We start from the raw sequence: 24,093 nt of genomic DNA on the forward strand, positions 1-24,093 counted from the left end.
GCTGAAGATCCAAAGCCACGTGTCTGTTTCAGGACTTCAGCACAACATTTAAATCATTTTGTTTAGACTGAACCACAATAAATGTCGCCAACAGGACCCGCCCAGTTTCACGCAGAAGAAATGTGGAGATCTTTATTAGTTCCTCTGTTCAGGTTGATCTTCTGCTCTCCACCTGTTGCGATCAAACTGCTGTTTCCATACGTAAAATACGAAGATTTTATTGGCTCATAGCAGTATGAAATATCAGAAACAATAAAAACAGATACACAAAATGGAAGAAGAACAACCTCCACATGACAGCAGATCCCCGTAGAGGCGATCCTGCAGGGATCTGGGATCTGAAAACTCATGGTCCTCTTAATGGAAGCATCCAAAGAACCTCATGGGGGGGTTTCAGACCAGCGTTCTGTGATCTCACAGGCTTGAGGAGATGCAGCTCGAGCCAACAGCAACAAGTTCATGCATGACAAAGATCCTCTATGGGGTGCACCTCAACAGGCTGCAAGGCAGGGATGGGAATTTAACCAGCGGCCTGGTCGTACTCCTGGATCTTCTGTTTAATGTGGGAGAGCTTATTTTTCAGGTACTCACACCTGTCCCTCTTCTCCAGGTATGTTGGATCCTGTAAAAACAAAAACAAAAAGTTAGTGCTTTTCTGAAGCTTCTTGGAAGTCGGAGAAACTCCACCAGCAGGAAGGATTCTGAGAAACATTCATTCCAGACACGGATGTTCATCACTGCTGTGTTCTCTGTGCTCCCACGGCTGCTGTGGGTGCACAGAACTGTGTGTACTCTTTCACAGGTGACCTGAGATGTCCCAACTCAAAAAGCCTTGTTCAGATCTCACCAACCTCAACAACATCCGTCCTATTTCAAATATCCCATTCATTTCCAAAATCCTTGATAAAACTGTTGCCGCTTAAATCACTACACATCTTTCTGGCAATAAACTATGTGAACAATTCCAGTCTGGCTTGTCTCCACTTCACAGTACTGAACATAGTCCTCCTCAAAATCACCAATGACCTCCTCCTGGCTCCATCCTGGCCGTACTCACACCCACACCATTCAATTAAAGTCATTTACTTCCCCTACAGTTGCCATCATGACAGGTGTGCCCAGGGCTCTGTCCTGGTATCCCTGCTGTTTATCATCCACCTTCTTTCCCTTGGTCACAATTTCCGTCAACATCACATACATTTTTACTGTTATGCAGATGACACCCAGCTTTACATTTCCACCAAACCAGACTCTACCCTCCCACCTCAAGTCCACTCTCACTAAAACCAACAACGCTACTAGGCTGTGAACCAGTACGGCAGTGGAAAGAGGGCTGAGGGACGGACAGAGTTGTTCCGAAGGTGGAAGTAGGTGGTCCAGGATGGCACTTAACTTGAGGGGAGGGGAAAATGAAGCTGTCAAAGGAGATTGTTTGGACTCCCACAAAAAACTCAACAAACTTCAACTTGTCCAAAACTCTGCCGCCCGCATCATTACTCAGACCCCCTCCGTCCATCACATCACACCCGTACTCAAGCATCTTCACGGGCTACCTGTCACCTACCAGGCCACCTACAAAATCCTCCTTCTGGCCACTTAAAGGCCCGTACACACCGGGACGAATATTCGCCAGGCGTTATTCGCCAGCGTTTTTCGCCACGTTTTTTGTGTTCACACCCAGGCGATTTTCGCTGACGGTGAGCCGAGTGAACATGCAATTTCATTCCCTGACATTAGATGGCGCTTAATGTAAACAGAAATACTCCTGTACACAAGGTGGCGCTGCGCAACTTTACGCTTCTTAAAGTCGCTTTTCACTCAGAAGAAGATAGCAAGTATTTACGCGCTTGTCAGAATAATACAAAGAAAACATGAATATTTCAAGCATCAGTAGCTCCAACTGGTACTTGGTAAGGGGATATTTAAGAATGTCCGTCCTTATTTCTTTGCGGCAGTGTTGACGCTACTTGGCGTTTATCTTCTTCGCTGGTATGTGTGCTCAGCAAGGCAGTTATGTGTTTGAGCGCCCCCAAGTTGTGTTTTACTGTAACTTCAGAAGCTCCATACACGTGTGCAAAAGCGCCATTCTCATTGGTCGAATAGATTTCGACGCGACGCGTCGAAAAAAAAAAACGAACCTGAGGCGTTTTTTTTTTTTTGACGCTTTGTCGCGTGGCGTTTTTTCGCGTCGGTGTGCACACTCTCATTGGTGCCCTTTGTTTAGTCACGAGGCGTTAAACGTCGGCGAAAATCGCCGGCGAAATTCGTCCCGGTGTGAACAGGCCTTAAGCCATTCAGAACCCCCCCTCCCCCCCTTAGACCTCATTCAAGTCGCCACTCCCGCCTGCTCCCTCAGGTCCTCATCCTCCCTTCAACTTGTTATCCCCACTGCCAGCCTTGTCACCGTGGCGAGCAGGGCATTCAGTTGCTCTACCCCACAACTCTGGAAAACCACCCCCCACCCCCCACCAGCCTCCGGATTATAGACTCTCTCCGTTACTTCATCTCCAGCCTTTTCAGACTTGCCTACTCTTCCTGACTGTAATGCACCTGTGTTTTTAAGCTTTTAACTCATCGTCTGTGTTTTTTAATTATGCTTTTATCCCTACCTTGAGTTTTGAGAAAGGTGCCCAGTAAATAAAATGTAATATTATTATTTTCCACAGTTGACCTGAAACTCTATCTTTCACTGTTGTCCTCTGCTGCTCAGTGGAGGAAACCTCAGCCGTTAAATGGATTGATTTGTCCAAGAGGAAGATCAACCACAGTTCACCGTGACAAAGTTCTTCAGAGGTCCTGGAGGAGAGTTTCAGTCATTTGGTTTCAGTAAGGCTGAAACTCCAATTTGTTACATCATCAGATGGTGATCTCTGTTGACTGACAGTTTTCTCAGAAGCAACAAGCGGCGTTCCGATGTCAGAACCATGACTCATGCCACTGTGAGGCTCCGCCTCCAGCAGCAGTGGCAGAAAGACACAAACACAGAAGCGATTATATCACTTACACGCCCAACACACCCGCAATCAAAGACAGTTTAGGTATGAATGACGAGAGGGGAACGTAGTCAAACCACATTGAGCTTGGTTCTACAAGTAGAACATCAAGTATGGCCATTTGTCCAGTTTTAATAATTTGTTGGGTCTCCCTGTGCCTTGAAACTTCAGGGTTGTGCCAGGAAGGGCATCCGGTATAAAATTCTTTACCAAACCACCTGTGCAAATTAGTGATAGCTGATTTGCTGTGGCAACCTCTAATGGTATAAGCCGAAAGGTAAACAATAACTTATTCATTGATTCATCTCATCATTTTTATTAAATTGCTTATTATGTCAGCTCTTCATTTGTCCAATAATTCCCTCACTAATTCATTTTACGGTAACTCAATTCTACATGTATTCATCTGTCATGAACTCACATGTTCACTCATTTACTTTTCAATTCATTCAAACCTTCAACTGTTCATACATACAGAGGAGTAAATAAGTATTTGATCCCTGGCTGATTTTGTAGATTTTCCCTCTTAAAAAGAAACAGTTTGTCATCCTAATGGTAAATTTAATTGAACAGTGAGAGATAGAAAATCAATAAATCTACTTAAAGAATTGATATACATTTATTTGCAGTTCACTGAGGGGAAATAAGTATTTGTCCCCCAGTAACCATTAAGAGTTCTGCTTCACACAGACCAATTAGACTCAGTAATTAGACCTGTCACCTGAATTGAAGACACCTGTTTGAACTCCTCACCTGTAGAAAGACACCTGTCCACAGAATCAGTCCATCAAACTCCAAACTCTCCAACATGGAAAGACTTAAGAGCTTTCAGTGGGTTAAAGAGAGAAGATTGTAGACCTGCACAAGACCATAATCGACTGCAAAACCATCAGCAACAAGCTGGGGGTTACCATGACAACAGTTGGTGCAACATGGCCATCAATCCACCTGAAGGTCTGGGGCTCCAAACCAGATCTGACCTGGTGGGGTTTTCATGATCATGAGAACAGAGATCTGCTGTGGTCAGATCTCTGTGGCATCAACTCAACAATTCACGTTCGACCCCAACTCCATCCCCGCTGTCAAGCATGGAGGTGGAAACATGATGATTTTGTGTGTGTGTGGGGAGGGGGGGGGGTACCATCAAATCCTGAGTAAGAACCTCGTTACCTCAACCAGGAGGCTTAAAACGTGTGTTGAATGGTTCTTCCAACAGGATAATGACCCAATACATACAGCCAACACAACCAATGAACGGCTGAAGAAGAACCAGATCAAGATTAGCGGTCCAGTCAGTCTCTGGACCTCAACCCTACAGAAAACCTATGGAGAGAGCTGAAGCTCAGAGTTGCTAAGCAACAGCCACAAAATCTGAATGATTTGGAGTCATTTGTAAAGAGGAGTGGACCAGAATTCCCCCTGATATGTGCAGAAACCTGCTCATCAACTACAAGAAACCTTTGATCTCTGTGCTTGACAAGAAGGGTTTTACCAGTCTTTCTAGCAGGAGGGATCAAATACTTATTTCTATCAATGAAATGCAAATAAATGTGAGAACGTGGATTTCTTGATATTCTATTTTTGTTCAAATTAACAGTAAGACGACAGACTTACAATTTCTCTTCAAGAGGGAAAACCTACAAAAACAGGAGGATCACATATTTGTTTCCTAAACTGTAAATTCATGTGTTTTACTAATTTCTACATGAAATCTTTCACTCGTCTGTTTATTCATTAATTTGTCTAAACAGCCCTGTTTTTATTGTTGGTGTATCAGCATGGTGAAACATCTGATCCAGGTTTCTTTAGTAGCAAAACTTTATTTGTGTTTCTCACATGTTTTGGTATTTTGGGTTCTGTTGCCCTGTCAAGTACTATCATTGCAGGATCTGCAGTTATCTGAATCACTAAAGAAGTGGAACATGGTTTTGCAACAGTTTTAAGGATTTGTTCCACCAAAGTAAGAAGTGTGGTTTCAGTGTAAATCAAAGCAACAGGAAGAAGGAAAGACTGTTAATATACCAGATGTTTCCAGATAACTAGGAGTTTGAACATCACAAGGTTACTCACTGCTTTCTTCATTTGGTACTCCTTTAAGATTTTGTTGATGCGCTCCTGCTCCTGTAATGAAACTACCATCAGCCTGTGTGCATAAAGGCGTGTCTGAGCATGCTCAGTACGGAGCTGCTTTTACCATCTGGCTGGATGGCCTGGAGGCGAGATCTTGCATCATTCTGTCCATCTCTTCAAACTTCTTGGCCATTACTTCAACCTCTTTGTGGATATCCCGATACTCTGCGTACTGGTCAGTAAACACAGCCTTGTACCGGTCCCGATCCTCAGCCGAGTGGATACTGGGATATTTCCTGGGCAAACAGGACGCAGAGAGTCTTCTTAAGATGCTGAACAATGCTGACCTGTTCTGTTTCTATTTGAACTCAGGTTATTAAGAGGCCAGCCAGCCTTTACACACTGGCTCAGGAAATCTTGATTTAAAGACAACTTTCACAACTGTTCACAACGTCTGAAAACGGACATTTAAAGTCCCAAAGTTATGTCTGCTTCAAAACCACATGTGTTAAGGAAAGACAAAAACTAGGGGGGGAAACTAATGAGTTTTCAGTTTGAACTAATAAATTGGATTAAACAAACAACAGGTCTGTGGAAAAGACAGAACTCACACTATATAGTCAGCTATGACCACGGGTTTGGGGATGTGACCAGCTGGGATGTGACCCTGAAGGATCTCTGGGTCTGCTGTCATTAAGGAAGACCCCACAGGGAAATGTTGTGCATCCATGATGTCGGGCTGGACAGTTGGCAGAGGCGTCTGGTCGGAGGCCCGAGAGACCGAATCCAGCTGCCGAACAGAAGGAAGAATTTAGACTGCTGCTAAGCTTCGGAAACAGAAAGGGTTAACTTACTATGGGCAGTGGAATCGAAGAGCCGACAGTCTTCATCTGGCAGAGATGAGAAAAATATGAGAAGCATCAGATGCATGCAGAGGTCATGTCAGTCATTTCTCTCTGGATTTAATACACATTTTGAAGAAAAGCAGCACTGGATCAGGTCTGAAAGCTCATGTCATCAGCTCCTCAAGAGTAAGACGGGAGCTTTGAGCTACAGTATAGACTAAAAGTTTGGACACACCTTCACAAACTTCACGGTGTGAAGGTCAGTGTTATGATTATGTGACCTGCAACAGACTGATGACCTATTCAGGGTAGGCTCCTTCTTTCCACCCAACAGTAGCTGGGATAGGCTCCAGGAACCCCGTGCCGCCAAAAGGGGATGGATGGATGGATGGATGGATGGATGGATGGATGGATAGATGGATAGATGGATAGATGGATAGATGGATAGATGGATAGATGGATAGATGGATAGATGGATAGATGGATAGATAGATAGATAGATAGATAGATAGATAGATAGATAGATAGATAGATAGATAGATAGATAGATAGATAGATAGATAGATAGATAGATAGATAGATAGATAGATAGATAGATAGATAGATAGATAGATAGATAGATAGATAGATAGATAGATAGATAGATATGCTGTGGATGATGTTGTGTAGTCTTATGATGATGATATCCAATATTCATATATCCCAGCTGGCATCAAGTGAAGGCAGGTTAAACCTGGACAGGTTTGGATCACACTCACTTCTAACAGAAACATATGTCTTTGATTAATCAGTTAAACACGATTAAACTGTGGAAAGAACCTAAAGAACAAAAAAAAGAAAAACCCACATCCACAGAGAACATGCAATCTCCACACAGACAGGGCCCAGCCAAGACTTGAACCAGCAATTTCTCCCTGTCAAACGCCATTCCCGGCTAAAACCTGAGAAGTTAGCTTCAAGATTTCCAAACACCAAGGCTGTCAAAAGAAATTTGTCAAAAGACGTACGCCACTTTGTTTCAGAATGAGTTTGGATTTAAGTTATTTTACGTTTGTTTTGGTTCACAGACTAAAGTTTGGGAACAGAGGCAAGTGTGTGACAATGGCTCCACTCCTTGAGCATAAATCATGAGAAAAAGTTCCAAAAAACAATCAGGGCAATCTTTGAAAGTTTTTAACGCTGATTTAACACGTTCTGATGCTAGCCTATCCAATCAAGTTCCTCAAATGACAGAAGCCACTCATTAAAACCATTAAAACTACGGAATCTTTGAAGTTCTTTCTCCAGCAGAACTCTTGCATCTAAAGCTCATCTTTGCCTAACTGCAGCTCTGTTCAGGAGCTATAAACCAGACTACATCATTTTTTGCTAAATGTGGAATCTACTTGTACATTTTTGTGCTTATTCTAGCAGCTGTGTTATGTACAGTACAGACCAAAGGTTTGGATACGCCTTCTCATTCAAATGAATGGGAAGGTGTTTCCAAACGTTTGGTCTGTACTGTAAGTATCTGCGCAAATATAAGAGGAACTGAATTCTTTGTTGTTCGGTTTGTCCACTGCTCATGGCTTCAGCGTCCAAAGCTCCTTATCCTCCAAATGTTCAGCTACAGCAGCTTGGTTGTTACAAAAATGTTTAAAATCGGGCCACAACAGGAGTGGTTCATATTTCCAATGTAAAGTAAACTACACCTAGTCCATTTGGAAGTGGAAAAGGTGTCCAAGACTGCCTCTTGGTCCACACTTGGTCTGGACTGGTGTAGGAAAGGAACTCTGATGTTTTAACAGAATCAAAGGACGTAGGTGTAAAGCCACCCTGAGACAGGGTGTCCAATTCCTTTCACTGTCCTGTTTCTTTTCCAACCCCCATTGGCCTCTGTGGCGTTTCTTTTTCACTAAAAACATGTGATCCATATAATTTAGCAGAAGAGGGGATTAGGAAAAGCAAGCAGGACACTGATCTTCAAAAACAGGGACAGCACCCCCTGTATTTTGACATGAGCTAGAGGGGGGTGAAGCATGCGACAATGCAGTGAGGAAGTGTTGGTTGTGAAGCAGACCTCCTGTGCAAACGCCTCCCTCCTCATCCTGGCAGCTTCGTGCCTCCATAGCTTCAGGCAAACTCCTGCGCTGATGAAATACAGCACCATGGTGATGAAGAGGAAGATGATGGCTGCAGTCTGCCCGGCCTCCGTGCGGCAGAAGGCACCGTTCATGCCATTGTTGAAAACAGGTGTGTAGCATAGACCTCCACGGGTGGTGTCCATAACATACACTATTGCTGCAGACATGTAGAGAATCGCCAGAACCAGATTGATGGAACACTCGGTGAGGGGCCACCAGGACGAGTCCAGCAGGATGGCTCTGTAGTACAGGGTCATTCCCATGACGACCAGGATAATTGTCACTATCCAGGCAAGGCCAACCACCACCAGGACAAAAGGTGTCTTGGGACCGGTGTAGTAACTGGCCCCGTATCCACCGACACCGCCGCCGAGCCCTCCGTAAAGCTGTGGCTGCGAGTAGCCAAACATGTTGAACCACTCGTTGTCCTTGTGAACGTAGGCGCAGACGCAGGCGAACACGGCAGCGCCCAGCAGCAACTGAACGCAGCCAAGGATCCTGAGCAGGCCGGCCCACGATTTCATGTAGGCATAGCGCAGGTGGTACTCCTCCACTCGCTCCTGGTAGGTCTGGGTGGAGGTGTTGCTGGGGGCAGTGGACATGATGTCCCGAGCTTCTGCACCCAGCAGCAGTGCTTCATGCTCCTTCTGGTAGCTGCCGAAAGGACGGCTGGAGCCTGGGAGGGAAGGGGATGGGGGGGCGGAATTAGGTGGTGAGCAGGGCACGCCCCCTGTGGTGTGGGACTTGATGTTTGTTTTAGATGAAGGTGCAGAGGAATGGTTGGAGGGCGCAGGGGTGACAGACTTGGTTTTGGAGCCCTGGCTTCTGCTGCTGCCACCGAAGAAGTTTTTCACAGAGTCAGGGATGAAGCGGCGGACCGGCTTGATGTCCATGGCGTCGCGGTCGCCTTCGGGGGGCTCACTGTCACTGGGGGAGTAGAAGCTCTCTGGCCCAACTGCTGGCTGTTCAGGAAGAGGAGGCGGGGGAAGGGGGTCCAAGCTGAATGCTGGCACCTTCGCCATTCCATTTAAGGTTGGTGGTGGTGGCGGGGGTAGCTGGGTATCCAGATATGGGGGGTCTGCAGTAACCTCGTCATAAATTGTAAAGTCCCTGGCTCTGTCGAACCTTCCAAACCCTCTTGAAGACATCTGGACCAGGACTGTGTGCCTTCTGTGGGACCAAACACAAGAGATTATTCTTCTGCAGAGTGGAGATTGGTCCCACATTGTTCTTTTAGGGCGGACCTGAACGGGACCCATGAGAGGAGCCCCAACCCCAGGCCTGTACCCCAGTGACACCAATCCAGGCAACGTTACAAAATCTTTGATTGTACTTCTCATAAAGGGGTTCTGAACCACTTTTTGTCTGGCTCATCACTCAGGACCTTTTTCCCATGAGAGACCCTACCAGTCTCACGAACAGTATGGTCTCTGTAGGACTTAGCTAGTTCTACAAAGGGGTTAAAACTGACAAAAAGTGACTTAAAAAGAAAAATTGTTATTAGATAGGCCAGCAGTCCCCAACCCCCGGGCCGCGGACCAGTACCGGTCCGTGGGTCATTTGGTACCGGGCCGCACAGAAAGAATAAATAACTTACATTACTTCTGGTTAATTTTTTCTGAATCTGAAAGATTTATTATTTTGAAAAATTGCCAGATTCTCTGTTACATCCGTCTATGTCAGTCTTGACGCAGGCGAAGGCGCTCTTCTCGGTCACGCAATAGGTTACCACTATAATAAAACCCAGGAGCTAGCAAAATGAGTAAAAAACAAACTTCTTTGGAAAGTTATTTGCCAAGGGGAAAACGCCCAGCCAGGAGACAGAAGTGGAGCCCTCGACTTCCAAAAAAAGAAAGCTACATTTAATAGACAGCACTTTTTTGTAGCACCATGAGTGTTGGAAGGGGGGATGATGATGAGACCTGTGCGATGTACGATGACATGCATGTTAAAGCTCAGGGTTCGTCTTGTCACGTCTCTGTTCCTCCTTTGTCGTAGCATTGCTTCATTAATCGTCCTCCACATTTTAAAGACTGGTCCGTGAAATCTTTGCATCATACCGGTCCGCAGCATTAAAAAGGTTGAGGACCGCTGAGATAAGTAACCTGAAAGGGTTTACTATGCTAGAAATACATGTGTTAGGGTTAGTGTTTACAGACCCACTCCAATACAAATTGTGTTTTTGGTGTTTTTAAAAATGCTCTCATGGCATTTTTCTTATAATGGAGGAATTGTACATATATTTATTATTATACCGCCACTGTTAGGTTGGGGGTGTGAGTGGGGGAGCATGTAAAAGTGGCTTTCCTGCAAATGGGTGGCAGGAAGGGGGGCGGGGTTGCTCCAAGCCAATGTTTCACCACAACTCAGAGTTGAATTTCTAAGGAACTCCTGCGGCTCTGCAGAAACTATGTCCTAGAAAATGACAGTTTTTTAAATACGTCATAATCATAATTACAAGAGCACTGGAAATGCTTTGGAAATAGATCAAAAGATGATTGGAGCGGGACTAAAATACAGATATGTACTTGGTGGTCTACCAAAGTGTGACCACATTGTGATGCTACAGTGAATCAAAGCCAGGTGACAAAATAAGTCCTCAAGTTCCTCAAACGCCAAAAAACATTCATTAAAACCATTCTAACCACAAAAGCTTTTTTAGAATGGTCATTCCAAACCATTCATATCACACTATTGGTTTAGACATCAGACTCTTAAATAGGGACCCAATGCCTCCCTGCGTTTTATGGGGGGGGCGAACCACCCAAAAGGTTCTCAAACGCGGCTGTGTCTGCATCTCCCTGCTTCCTCAGAGGATGGGTCCAATGCAAATAACTGACTTCACACCAGGAGTGTGATAACTAATGGGACTTAAATTTAAACTTAACAATACAGTTGAAGTTTTTAATCCTTTCCACCCATCCATTGTCTGACCCCACTAAATCCCTTTTAGGATCAAGCGGTTGCTGGAGCCTGTCCCAGGTGCACCCTGGATCTGTCGCAAGTCCATTGAAAGTAATTTTAATTATTTGTTCTGAATAATTGTGTTTATTGTCCTACAGTTGAGATGACCAACAGGCCACACCCCCTGCCTGATCAGCTTTGTGCTTAGAAAACCATCATCACTGTCTGTCTGCAGAAAAACGTCAATCACATCATAGAGAAGCCCAACATGGTAAAATTATCATGTATTCTTCAAGTCTGAGCCACCATCAACAGCTGATTCAGCTTTAATGGAAAGACCCCCCCCCAAACATTGCCCCTCCATATAAGAGTTCTCCTCTAACCCTGACTGAGACCTGACCGCCCACGAGCCAACTCTTCACCTTCATCACACACACCCACGGCTTGCGCTCCTGATATAACAACACCTGAGCTCACAGAGTCCCAGAAAAGCTGTCCAAACATGTCCCCACTCAGAGGATCCACGGGGGACATCCGGTTCCCGTGGACATCTGGGAGACTCACCTTCTGATGGCTCTTTGCGTTGCTCTGCCGTGCTCCTACTGAACCGGGTTTGGCTGGAGACAGGAAGGACAGGTGTCCTCGTCACCCAGACTCCCCTAGCCAGTCTGACAAGCCTTGTGGTGCGTTCACTGCCTCCTCCAGTGTCAGAATTGTCACTATTCACTCAAACTAAGATAGAATAATTTTCTCAGCCAACAATACAAACGTATTTAACAAACTGCTCTCAAGCTGTGGTTTAAGGAAGAGACCTCCTCATCCTCATAGTATTATTGACGGTTAGGTCACCTGTCCTCTTCTGTGGGCTTTGTGGGGCTCTGAGCACAAGATTTGTTCGAGGTAGAATTCCTGGGGGCGTGGCTATCCTCTGGAATGTTAAGAATGACGCTGTTGTTAATGTGAGACTTAATGTTGATTGGGCTGTTGGCTTGGAAATTAACATGGGTGATAAGAAATTTATAATTCTAAATGTCTACATGCCCCATGAGTCTTATCTATTGGAAGATGAATTCTTACACAAATTAGCATTCATAAAAACATTTATTGAGGATAGCAGCTCGACTTATGGGAGAACTGTTATGGGAGATTTTAATGCTGTTCTCTCAAATAACTCATCAATATTTGGTAATCATTTAATCTCTTATTTGTAAAGAAAATAATCTCACTTTATCAAGTAGAATACTTCTCCCAGAGACAAGCTTTACTTATATCAGTGATGCCTGGCATTCCACCTCATGGCTGGACCACTGTATCTGTACTGCGGATGCTCATGCTTCTCTGAGTGATATGGATATCCTGTATAATTTGGCTTCCTCAGATCACATACCAGTAGTCTTCTCTTTAAATGTGGCAAATATACTATCTCTTGTGACCAAAGAAAATAATGATCTTACAGAGAACCTTGATTGGTTCAAAGTTACAAATGAGGATTCAATAAATACACAGCAAACACAGATGCTTCATCTCAGTTTTGGGATACAAACACTTTTAAAAGTCTGCTCTGACTATGGCAGAGACTTTGATATTATCTACAATCCTTCTAAAAGCAGAATAATGATTGTAAGGACCTAAGATGACAAAAATGTAAACTTTCCTGTTTTTAAGCTTTGTGGAAAGCCTCTGGAACAAACCTCAACTATCAAATATCTTGGACATTTAGCACGTTAGCTGTGCAGATGTGTCTTGGTGGGGGGGGGGTCATTGTCAAATTTGTTGGGAGTGACAGTGATTGACAGCTACTCAGTATTTTATCAGACTGGTTTATAACAAACAGTTCTGCCATCAGCATGAGCTGAGAGCAGCAGGAAAATGTATGAAAAAGGAGGAAGAATTTAGCGAAAAGTGGTTCACTTGAAGTTTATCTTATTACATGTACCTGAGTATAAGTATAGCTAGTATTAAAGTACTTACATATATATAGTATATAGTTAACTTAAAGCATACATTGTGACTTCTAGTAAAGACAAAGTATACTTGTGGTAAATTTTAATAGACTACTTTTCGTTTTGACTCAGGTTGGAGCTGTGTTGAGCAGATGCATTTCTCACATTTTTAGTGACTAATATTTCCTTCACCATTGTTTTTCCTAAGTGTTTTAAGTACCTCTAATTATGACACTACAACATCATTTGTAAACAGCATTAGTTTGTTTTTCTTTTACGTTTCAGTTTTGTTATTGCTCTCAAAGGGAAATGACTCTACGTTTTAATCTCTACATTAAATTGCTTCTTGGCTTCTGAATTTGTCTTTTTTATATTTTTTTCTTCTATAACGTTTTACCTTGCTTGTGGGAAACGTGTCCCAAGCAAATCTTTGATTAGATTTGATGTAGTGAACCTGGAGTGTGATGTCCCTTTTTAAATGGCAGCAGAAGTCAGTGGATGATTGAAGGATTGTGACTCTGTCAACGTGACAGAACACAGAATGCTGGACACGGCCTCGTCAGGAATCAGCTTGAGAGCAGGTGTAACAGCCTACAGGTGCTTTTCACGTTTCTTTTTTTATGTTGTCTAACTCTTAAACTCTTCCTCCTCACCCTGTCTCTGTTCAGCACCTGAAGGATGTCAGCTCAAACCCCACACGTGTTTTTCCTCCTGCTCCTCTGGGTTTCCCACAGCACTCAAACGTCTCTCTGAGGACATTTGTTTATTTCTGGAGGAGACCACGCCCATGAATGCACGGACAGACTCCGCCCCTTAAAAGACAGGATGTGAAACCTGTGTGAAACTAAAGGGGGGGATGATGTTTGTAACAAACTAAAGAGTTGAAACCATGCTGGAAACCATTTTATGTGTAATCTTCAGATGATCAGCAGCTGACAGGAAGACAAATATTTTCACCTCTGCAAGGATGCACAAAAAAATAAAACTTCCAAATCTGCTGCTCTTTTCTGGAATCTCCAAGGTTTTCTTCATGGAGCGGTCCTCTGAACACTTTGCTTTTCTTAATGCTTCATGCAAACAACAGGAGGATGGGACTCCATGACGCCATTTCTGTTTTTAGCTGTAAGATGGCCAACATTGTTGAGAAGATGATTCAGATCAGAAGCAGGAGTTCACTTCAGACAAGATGTGAAAAACCTTCAGAGATTCAGAAAAACTATTCACAGATTTGTTGGGGCTCCGGCTGTGCATAGAAAGCAGGACGAGTCTTTAGCTGTGATGGATAATCACAGGGAGACCTTTGACCTCTGCAGGAAGAGCTGTGGGCTCAAAATGAAGACGAGTATTCTCAGGTGGACAGAACGTCACTCAGCACCTCCGGTTTTTCCCCCACAGCTCCTCCTCCAAGCTCTTCAAGTTTCTATCGTTACAACTTTCCTTTGTTTTCAGTTTTTTTACCTGTCTGACTGCCACCTCAGGAAAAGTGATCAATGACGCTGCTGTTAAAGATTTTAAATGTTTAAATACTTTCAAATTGAAGTGTGTTTTTTTTAAAAACCATTTATGGTAAAGTATTTATGGTAACACGCTATTCTATTCTATTCTAAACATCAGACTCTATGGTCCTATAGAGCCCGTCCCACAGAGGACCACAGGGAACTAGAGCAATTACTGGCTCCAAATCCACAACACTCTTAGCAAAATGTAGCACATGTAAAGTTTATTTTATTGAGTATATTGCAGTATAAGTATATCGAGTATACGACAGACTATGCATGTGTAGAGGAAGCATACTGGCTGAATACTTCTTCAGACTAAATTAGAACATTTTAAGTTTATAGATAGTATATAAACAGTAAACTTCAAGTACACTGCCTCACTGAACTAAGTATACTAGCAGTATACTTCAATAGACTACCTTTTGCTAAGTGCGCCCGTAAGGACTGGATAGACAAAGAGGGGCAAACATAGATCCTCAAACATTCGGTGTAAATAAATAGGCCACATGAAACAGGGCTGCCAACTATCACGCATTTGATTGATCTCTCACGCCACACCTCTATTTCTAAAAACGAAATGCACCTAAAGTCACTTTTTCCAGTTTGATTTTTTTAAATGATTTTTTCAGGCTGAAGCATAGCTTAGGCCTGCAGAGACTGTGGTGAGTAGTCCATTACATTAAGTGGGATTCTTTGTTTGCACGGCGGTGGGCGCATGGTTTCTGCGCGCGCGCAATATACCATTACTGTGTCGCATCATCATTTCTCAAGTTAAACGTCATCAGAGTCCCTCTACTTTGATTTTTACCTTCCAGGTATGTATTTTGAGTTTTTGTGGCAATTAGTTCTGAATACTATTAACTGACTTTAAGGATAACTCGTTTTAAAACCTTTTTATTTTTCATTTTGAGTATCTTGTAAACATAACGTGGAGACGCAGATCGTGTTTTTCATTATTGTAACGGCTCTGGTTACCGGAGCGAACAGGAGCGGAGCGAACAGCGCACAGACCACTGGTCACTAAAGCTTTACTCCCATACTCCCGCACAGCGGAATAAACGGGTGCTGCGGGTGTTTGGCACGGACTCCCTGACCGCACGCAAATGCTTTACGCACGGGACGTGCACGTGATACGTAAGAGCCCGCGGGATCCGCGTGGGATGCCCACACAAACTACCCTCTGACTGTCTAATTTTCTCCTTTGGAACAGCGAGACTGCACACAAAAAGCACACACGCACCTGCCCCTTTAACCGCACTAACTGGATTTCTGCACAGTGGGAATTCGGGCTGCGGTGAAGTTAGCTTTAGGTTGGATGTTCCACTGACGTGCTGCGCGGATCCCCAGTGGGGTTTCTTAGGGACCGTCAACAAATTAACAAGTGCAACTAAATTGTACCGACCCAGCCGTTACGTCACTTTGGCGGGGAAGCGAAAGCTAAGCTGCTAATGAAGTGGCTTCATTGTATCGCAAGCCATTTTAACATTAAAAAGTTAAGTTTGACCATCCGGAATTAACATTGTAGATATCACCAACGTTTTTCTGACTAGTCGTAATTACATTTTGGATGGTCGGAATTGTAATTCAAGATAACTGTAACGTAATTGTGACTAGTCGAAACGACCGATAGAGATATATATAATGCAGTTTTGACTAGGCAAAACTGCATTATATATATCTACAATTCAGTTACAGATATCCGTAATTCATAAAGTGGACATCTGCAACTGAATTGTAGATATCTGTACTTGTAAACCCCGTGCAAATGAATGGTGAAAGTGATGTCATTTGTCCTAGGAATAATATCTTTGATGATATCTGAAATTACAATTATGGATAGGAAGAATGCAGTTGCAGATATCTGGAATGTTCTCTATGACTAGGCAAACCTGAAATACAGATATCTGCAATACACATCCAGTCTAGCTTTTCAATGTTAAAATGGCTTTCCAAAGTCTCTGCCTCATACACCTCATGACCTTGGACAGCCTCAGGGAGGAAGAAACAGGCAGAAAATCAAAGTTTACTGTTCAGCATTAAGCCCATTTATTTAAGCACACGCGAGCAACCCAAACAGCATGGATGTCACTTCTACTTCCAGCCCTCTCACTCAAGGTTTTCACACCAAGATTCCCCACTTCCCATGAATCATGGGGGCTGAAGGCGGGGCTAGCTCCCAGGTCGCTGCAATTTTTCGAATTGTGGCGTGGAATTACCTCTGAAATTTTAATCTAAAAATTCACATTAAATTTGTGTCATGAATGATTGCAAAATAAAGTGGTGTGTCTGATGTTGGGACATCAGTACCACAATTCGGCATTGGTTCCATCTCTTTGGGTCACGTGGTTTGGGAGCTATTGAAAAAGATGACCAGAATTCATATGCAAACCTCTGGAATTTAGATATAAAAATGTATATAAAAATATTCATCATCTATCATTTTAAAACAATCTAGTGTGTCTGATGTTGGTATGTTGGAGCCACAATTCGCCAGATATTTGGAATCATAAAGTCACATGGTTTAGGAGCTGTTGAACAAAATATCAGAATATTAACTTCAAACCATTTTTCTCATAAAAACATTGCAAAATAAACAAAATCCTTTGAATAGAACTTGAGGGAATCTTTCATTGTAATTTGTTTCTTTTTGCAAAGCATTTAGTTTTGGGTTTGATCTGAAATCTTTGCCATATCATGCCCTTTTAACTTGTTGACGGTCCCTAAGAAACCCCACTGGGGATCCAACTTAAAACTAACTTCACCAAAGTTTTTTTTTTTTTATATGTATTTACTTGATACAGGGACAGCACATATTAATAGACATTCCTGTCAATATGCCAGTTAGCCAAAGGGCTATTTTCCATCTGCAGTCCCTAGGTAGATGTTTAAAATCAAACATTGTAACATTTTTTACAAACATTATTGTAAATTTAGTCAAAGGAATTGTAAGGCATTGTAAATTTTAAAAATATTGTTCTGCTCTGCAGAAAATTTAACTCGAGGCATCCATCATACATAGCAAGACAAAACAGAACAATAATACAATTTCATTAGTTGTAAGTGACCAAACAGGACCCCAATAAGACACAGTAGACATGACGATTGCCTGAAGATATGTTACAGAAACTGACAGAGACAAATGTGGCCTGATTTTACTCGCAGCCTGTGCTGAAACACAACAGGAAATATGCTAAATGCTATTAAATAAGAAATTCATAGTCAGCCAAACCATTTTCTCATTGCTGAAATGCAGATATTAAAAAAGTTAACAGAAAAAAGTTCCAAAGAATTGGGTCTTGTCCCTATTGAATGGTGGAGAAAGCACTGAACTAATGCTTTTCTTTACAAAGACAAGAAATAGTTAATAGCTTATTGCACTGTATGTTATTTATTTCTGACAGTTTACAGGAGCCAGACTGGTCCAGAGGCTTGTCACCATGCAAAGATGATCCTGGTGCTGCTCCCCTCAGATGTAAACAAAACCAAGACCAGGAACAGTTTGGCCTTGGAGGAAACTTTATCATCGATAATGACATTTAAAACAGCAGGCCTTGAGCCGTGTTTCAAGTGGGAGCCATTTACTAGAATTCTCAACGCCTCATAAACCGCCAAAGGTCATTACTAGAGGGAACAGAGTTTTAAATTTGCCTTGTGTCTGGTCTTAGTATGTAGTTTAGTTTGTTCCTCATGTTTTTAAAGTGAATCATTGATTTTTGTTGCTCTTTCAATTTTCTTTTTTTTTACCTCGTGGTGCTTTATTTAAAGAATTACACTGTCACAAAACTACCCTAGACTGGTCTTAGGACTTGCTGACGTATAGAGACTTATTTTTCCTGAGTCTCACTCCAAGCTTTTATGAAAAGTTGGCAGCCCTGCATAAATGAATAACAGAAGAAAAATAAATGAAAGCATGATTAAAATCTTCGTAAACGCTAACAAATATTTTTGAAACAAACCATTCAAAAAGTATTCCTTGACAAATGTATAAATGAATGAATCAATCGATACAAACAAAAAATAAATATTCGATTGACTAATTTATTCTTTGAATTAATTATTTGATGAATAATGAATGTATCAATAATTAATGGATCAATGAGTGAGTGTGAAAAGAACAATTTAATGAATGAACGTTGAAAAGGGATCCTTCAGTCCTTCACTTCCTGTTTGTCACCAATGTTGTGACGGCACATCGGCGCGCAGTGACCAATCACGGGCGAGAACGAGCCCACGTGACAGGGACTTGGCACGTCGTGATTGGTGGAGTGCGGGAGGAAAGTCCCGCCTGCTGGTGCCGGTGTGTTTGAGTCAGGTCAGAGATGGATGCTGCTGTCGCTTTTCGCGGGATTGTTGCCTCGGTTCTGTCGGTTCTGCTGCTACTGAGCTCCGGCTGCGGCGCCAAAGAACCGGAACTCAACCACGTGACGTGCGGCTCCCTGGTGAAGCTGCTGAACACGCGCCATAACGTCCGGCTGCATTCACACGACGTCAAGTATGGTTCAGGTAAGAGACCGTCACCGTTCACTGAGGAGGTGCCGGTTCTGTTCAGAAACTGGACTTCTTTAAAGCGAAAGTACAGCAGTCAATCCAGAACCCAGCAGACCCGTTTCACATGTGGACTGAAAGGGCCGAACTACGGAGGTTCTGCTCACCCTGCGGAGGGTTTCTGCGTACAGGGGCGTCACAAGCCTCTCTGGGGGCTGGGGGGGCAAACAAGGGCCCCTTTAACAGGTGTTCACCACCTACAATTCATCATTTCAAATAATTTATGCAAAAAGTTAGTATCCTGTTTGAAAAACAAATCATTAAAATATGAACAAAACCAGAACAATAAGCATTACCAGAATAATAATGTAAATAAATGTGACAACAAATATTTATTATTGGGAGAGGGGGGGTAATCATTTGCCTGGATCACAGATGGGCATGTGGTGCCGCTGCCATTCCGGTTCTGGGGGTCTCTCGGATTTACTATGATTTTGAATACTTTGATTTAAAAAAAAAGGTTTTAAATTCCAAACAAGTAACAGTTAAATGACACAAACGTGCAAAATATTAAAGCTCATTAGTGTTTCTGCTGTGGTCTCATGGGGGTCATTTGGGGGTGCAGATAATTCATAATATAGGTGGACCACACAGGATTCAATGTATAAAGTTATGTTTGTACCTCTGGAGTAAAAACAAAAAGCAAAAATAAAATCTGAACTGTTGCTGCAGACTAACCAGTGGAACAGGAGCGCATGAGTGTGGCTGCTGCACTGCTGCCCCCTTCTGGTGAAATATGAAACTGCTTTTTGTTGGATGCATTTTATTTAAGCTCCGCCCAACAGTACTGGCAATCATATTTAATACTTACGTCCTACTATAACCGCGTTCCTAGTAGTCTTTTAATCAGGATTATGATGTTTTTTCAATCCATAATCAATACAAATGTGTCGTTTTCTAGGACATAACTCGCCCCCCCCCGTCTCTCACTGTTGCTGACGCTCTCTCCTGCTAGCTTACAGCCCTTCACAACCCCAAGCTAGCATTGGCGGTGCGAAAAAATGGCGATCAGTATCAGAGCCATCCAGGTGTGACGTTTTCAGCCTGATTCAAGCTCGGACCAGGAAAACAAAGAGCTTGTGGCCCCGCCCACTTACTTTCTGTCACAAATCTTTTTCCAGCTGCATCTTTTCGTCGGCTCCAGAATCACAAAGATTTTGATTGAAAAAATGTAGACACGCCTCCATTAGAACAAACCGAACCACTCCCCTCAGGTGCTGTTCACGCAACACAAAGACCATCCCTGAGTTCCTGTGAGGCGTTCATGAACCTCTGAGGGATTTTCCAACCCCACAGGTGGTCTTCCTGGTCCGGACCCTGATGGGTCTTTGATTCAGAGACTCTTTTGAGCAGAGACCTGCTTTATCTGGACCCCACAAGATAGCACAAGGGGTAATATTTTCATTGTTCACCTGTGCGTGTGTGTTTGTGTGTGCAGGCAGCGGGCAGCAGTCTGTAACCGGGGTGGAGACCGCCGAGGACGCCAACAGTTACTGGCAGATCCGGGGGAAACCGGACCGTCCGTGTCAGCGCGGGTCGCCCATCAAGTGCGGCCAGGCCGTCCGCATCACGCACATGAAGACGGGCCGGAACCTCCACTCCCATCATTTCAGTTCCCCGCTGTCCAACAACCAGGTAAGCGGCTCCCTTTGCTGAGGGGGAGGGGTCTAAACTGGTTCTGCTCGGGTTCTGGTGTCGGGCACAGTGGGGTGTTCCCGTGGTGCTGTTGTGGTCCGGATCAGCAGGTCACCGATCCGTGTCTCGCGTCCCGCAGGAGGTCAGCGCCTTTGGCGAGAACGGCCAGGGCGACGACCTGGACGTGTGGACGGTCCAGTGCGACGGCGTGCTGTGGGAGCGAGACGAGGCGGTGCGGTTCAAGCACGTGGGCACCGAGGTGTTCCTGAGCGTCACGGGCGAGCAGTACGGACACCCCATCCGAGGCCAGCGCGAGGTGCACGGCATGAGCTCCCCCACCCAGCACAGCTGGTGGCGCACCATGGAGGGGGTCTTCATCCAGCCCAGCATGGAGCCGCTGCGCCACGACGAGCTCTGACCTCAGCGCCAGGCGCCGCGCTCCCGGATGTAAATACAAACTGCTGACGCCACGCCTTCCTCGGCGTGGGGGGGTGGGGGTTATGGTAGGCGAATTTTGGTTGTTTTATGAACTTAAGGATGACGGAAGGAGCCGCCCCCGCTTCACATTGATTGCACCGTCCTGCAGGGGGCGCCACGCTGCCTCGCCGTCCTCGGCTGCTGTCTGTCAAACAGGCTTTTAGGGTCCCGTTTGCAGGTTTTTTGGATCATCAGAAGCAGTTCTGCGCCCCCCCTCAGTGACCCCTCCCGTGCAGCTCAGACTGCAGCAGCCGCTGGGCTCAGACTCCGCCTCCTCTCAACTCTCTGCTGACCTTTTTGAACTGAAGTGAAGATTTTTTTCTTTTTTTTGCATAAATGTTCACCCCCTTCAGCTCTCAGGCATAAAAACTACACTTCCCAGGATGCAACTTCCCACCCGTCACGGTTTGGTCGGTCTTACTGGTTCATTTCTGTTTGTCAGTAGATGTTGGCGTTTGTAGAATGAGGGTGGGGCTGTTTTTATTTCAGGGAGCAACAATAAATGTTTGTGTCAGTCATTTCTCATGAATGGTGTTTGTCTCTCCCCCCCCCCCCCCCCCCCCACACACACACACACACACAAACACCAGGCTCATCTGAGGATGTTGTCTTTAATGATTGGAACAGAAACTGAAACCCATTGAGAGGAAGGTCCGTGGATCAGAACTTGTGTGCAGTTCTGGTCCGGTCCGGCTCAGTTGTGCCTGGAGATGACGCACAGACACGCCACTGTAATGAGCTCATAGTCCACGGAGTAGCCGGTGGTGGAGAAGCAGGCGGGGTTCTTCTTCAGGACCGGCATCCTCAGCGACACCGGGACGGTCTCCAGGCTGTAGCCGCTGTCCAGACCCGGGCAGGCGTGGCTGCTGTGGCAGCTGGCCTCGTGGATCACCTGAGGGACGCGGTTCAGGTCGATGTTCTCCCTGCCAGAGATCAGAGCAAGAACCGCTGAATGTACAGGAGAACTGGACGTTCCAAACAGGGAGTATCTGCAAAATCCCTTAGACTAACCCTAAGGTCACCTGAAGCTTTAAAACGGACCTCCAGCTTTCTGAGATGATGTTGAGTCATGAAAGAGCCAATCAGAGATGAGCTTTAAAGTGATGAGACACACCTCTTCAGCATCCTGAACCGTCTGCAGATTGCTCGTTACCGAAGAAACACTCCTAACTAACCAGGTCGCTGTCTGGTTTCCTAACTAAAAAAAAAACCTGCTTCCTGGTCAGGGGAGTGGCTAAGCAGCTCACTCTACAGGTGTCTGAGCGAGGGAGCCTGACAGGTGAGCGATCTGGTTTCAGCTGTGGGATGCGGCTTCAGGTGAGTGCTGAGGATCCAGAGCGTGTGAGTGAGCAGCTGCAAACAGCTGGAGGACGTTTCAGACTCACACGTAGCTCCAGGTGGGGATGCTGCGCTCGTTCACGTGGCTGGGCAGGTTGACCAGCTGTCCGTGGACGTCCTGCAGGTTGAAGGTGCAGAAGGACTCTTCCACGCACTGCGTGCTCAGGGGCGTGGCGGCGCCGCGCTGCAGGCCCAGCAGGCACAGCAGCAGGACCTGCAGCAGCTGCAGACAGGAGCGGGACGGTGAGCTGTGTCAGACAGCTCCTCATCTTCATCCTCATGTCTCCTCTTCAGCTTCAGCAGCTTTGTGAGCAGACGGTTGCTTTGAAAGCTGCTGAGACGGAAGTTCTGAAGATGATGAGGGGCCGGTTCCTTACCTGGAGCTGTTCCATAGCTGAAGTTCTGAAGCGGTTCTGGTGCTGTGGAGCTTTTTTTTCCCCCCTCGCCTGCTGCTCTGCTCTCCGGCGTTCTCTGAAGTCGGACTGGACTGGTTTCCGGACCCGCCGCTCTTTTATATGTCCTGCTGCTGGGGGGCTCTTGGTTCTGGCGCGGGGTCCGGTTTGTGTGCCGAAGGTTGTGGTTGACGTCAACATGGTCGTGATGTTCCCGTCATTAACATGCAGCCTTGACAGAGCAGCCTCATTTGAATTAGAACGATGGAGGGAGGGGGGCTGAGTCAGATGCTCGGGTCTGAACCAAAGGCTTTGGGTTTTCTGTGTTGACCCGCTTCTGCAGAACCAACGAAGCCACAGGCTCCTATGATGGCTAAAATTATGCCGCCATTTATTACAGAGGATATACAATCTGTAGATGTGGTTAGAACCCTTGTGCTATCTTGTGGGTCCAGATGACCCAACTCCCAATGTTAACGTGCCTCCGAGGCACGTTAACATTGGGAGTTGGGTCATCTGGACCCACAAGATAGCACCAGGGCACTGTTTTTCCATTCTTAGACTGTCCATTTGGATTCATCCTCCGTGCAGTTGCTTTGAAAAACAGGATCGAGGGTGGAGCTTTGGGTTTTCTCTGTTTGTCTTTGGGATTAACATTCATTTTACGCCTTTTTTTTGTCATTAAAAGAATATTTTAAAGTTTCAAAGTAAGAATCTGTTTGACTTGAACATTCGGTGGTTTTGTTTTCATTTAGATAAATGAAAACATCCGGGTAAAAAGAAAATCGTGAACATTTTAGGGTCAACTCGCATTAAAGTAAATTGAGATTTTTTTTATTTTTTTTACAGCGAGTTGAATTAAAAAACAGAAAATTACTTCTCAAAGAAACAGAAAAATGCTCTGAGATAAATCATATTTTTCCTCTTTAATCCCTTTTCAGTAAAGTATCTCATTTTATTTAGAATAGAATAGAACTTGAATCGATCCCACAATGGAAAACTTGACTTGTTACCATAAAAAAAGGATAATAATGAAAACAACACAAAATACAGATTACAAATTCAACAATAAAGTGTCCAATGTCTATGAGGCGATGTGGCTGATGGTGGAAATCTTCCAAAGAAGAAAGAGTGATGGCAGGAGGAGGACCTCACCTTTATAGATTCAACTAATCACTATAAAATTACATTTGAAAGCATTTTTTTAAATGCCAGTTGAGATGTAGCTGCTATGGACACTGAGACACTGAGAGGTTGTCAGAAAAATGTGTGGGAGCCAACATTCTTTGGACTGTTTCATCAACTTTACATGCAAGTGAACATTGCTGT

At 44.5% G+C, this 24,093-nt stretch overlaps 3 protein-coding genes across 3 annotated transcripts; 1 reads left to right on the plus strand and 2 right to left on the minus strand.

The window, feature by feature from the left end:
- Window positions 1–202: 202 nt before the first annotated feature.
- On the minus strand, window positions 203–11,707 carry marveld2 (MARVEL domain containing 2). The gene is made up of 7 exons (XM_011479691.3): window positions 11,500–11,707; window positions 7,968–9,201; window positions 5,918–5,953; window positions 5,675–5,853; window positions 5,188–5,359; window positions 5,064–5,114; window positions 203–622 (listed from the first exon to the last, which is right to left on the minus strand). Exons 2-7 carry the CDS (start codon window positions 9,177–9,179, stop codon window positions 521–523), a joined length of 1,752 nt encoding a protein of 583 aa, XP_011477993.1. The 5' UTR covers window positions 9,180–9,201; window positions 11,500–11,707; the 3' UTR covers window positions 203–520.
- A 6,932-nt stretch (window positions 11,708–18,639) lies between these two features.
- On the plus strand, window positions 18,640–21,554 carry sdf2l1 (stromal cell derived factor 2 like 1). The gene is made up of 3 exons (XM_004072820.4): window positions 18,640–18,880; window positions 20,361–20,557; window positions 20,697–21,554. Exons 1-3 carry the CDS (start codon window positions 18,697–18,699, stop codon window positions 20,973–20,975), a joined length of 660 nt encoding a protein of 219 aa, XP_004072868.1. The 5' UTR covers window positions 18,640–18,696; the 3' UTR covers window positions 20,976–21,554.
- A 140-nt stretch (window positions 21,555–21,694) lies between these two features.
- On the minus strand, window positions 21,695–22,792 carry il-17n (interleukin-17N). Its single transcript, NM_001204788.1, has 3 exons — window positions 22,750–22,792; window positions 22,420–22,595; window positions 21,695–21,957 (listed from the first exon to the last, which is right to left on the minus strand). Exons 1-3 carry the CDS (start codon window positions 22,762–22,764, stop codon window positions 21,729–21,731), a joined length of 420 nt encoding a protein of 139 aa, NP_001191717.1. The 5' UTR covers window positions 22,765–22,792; the 3' UTR covers window positions 21,695–21,728.
- Between the last annotated feature and the right edge of the window lie 1,301 nt (window positions 22,793–24,093).

This window comes from Oryzias latipes, chromosome 9, assembly GCF_002234675.1.
Source record: "Oryzias latipes chromosome 9, ASM223467v1".
NCBI classification, from domain to species: Eukaryota; Metazoa; Chordata; class Actinopteri; order Beloniformes; family Adrianichthyidae; genus Oryzias; species Oryzias latipes.

Excerpts from the sequence above, each read along its gene's own strand:
- marveld2 (XM_011479691.3), bottom strand. The coding sequence starts at position 9,179 with ATGTCTTCAAGAGGGTTTGGAAGGTTCGACAGAGCCAGGGACTTTACA. Across the intron at positions 5,954-7,967 it reads GGGAGGCGTTTGCACAGGAG|ATGAAGACTGTCGGCTCTTC; the intron begins GTCTGCTTCACA and ends CATCTCTGCCAG. Across the intron at positions 5,854-5,917 it reads CTTCGATTCCACTGCCCATA|CTGGATTCGGTCTCTCGGGC; the intron begins GTAAGTTAACCC and ends TCTGTTCGGCAG.
- sdf2l1 (XM_004072820.4), top strand. The coding sequence starts at position 18,697 with ATGGATGCTGCTGTCGCTTTTCGCGGGATTGTTGCCTCGGTTCTGTCG. Across the intron at positions 18,881-20,360 it reads CGACGTCAAGTATGGTTCAG|GCAGCGGGCAGCAGTCTGTA; the intron begins GTAAGAGACCGT and ends TTGTGTGTGCAG. Across the intron at positions 20,558-20,696 it reads CCCCGCTGTCCAACAACCAG|GAGGTCAGCGCCTTTGGCGA; the intron begins GTAAGCGGCTCC and ends CGCGTCCCGCAG.
- il-17n (NM_001204788.1), bottom strand. Across the intron at positions 21,958-22,419 it reads ATCCCCACCTGGAGCTACGT|GGAGAACATCGACCTGAACC; the intron begins GTGAGTCTGAAA and ends GATCTCTGGCAG.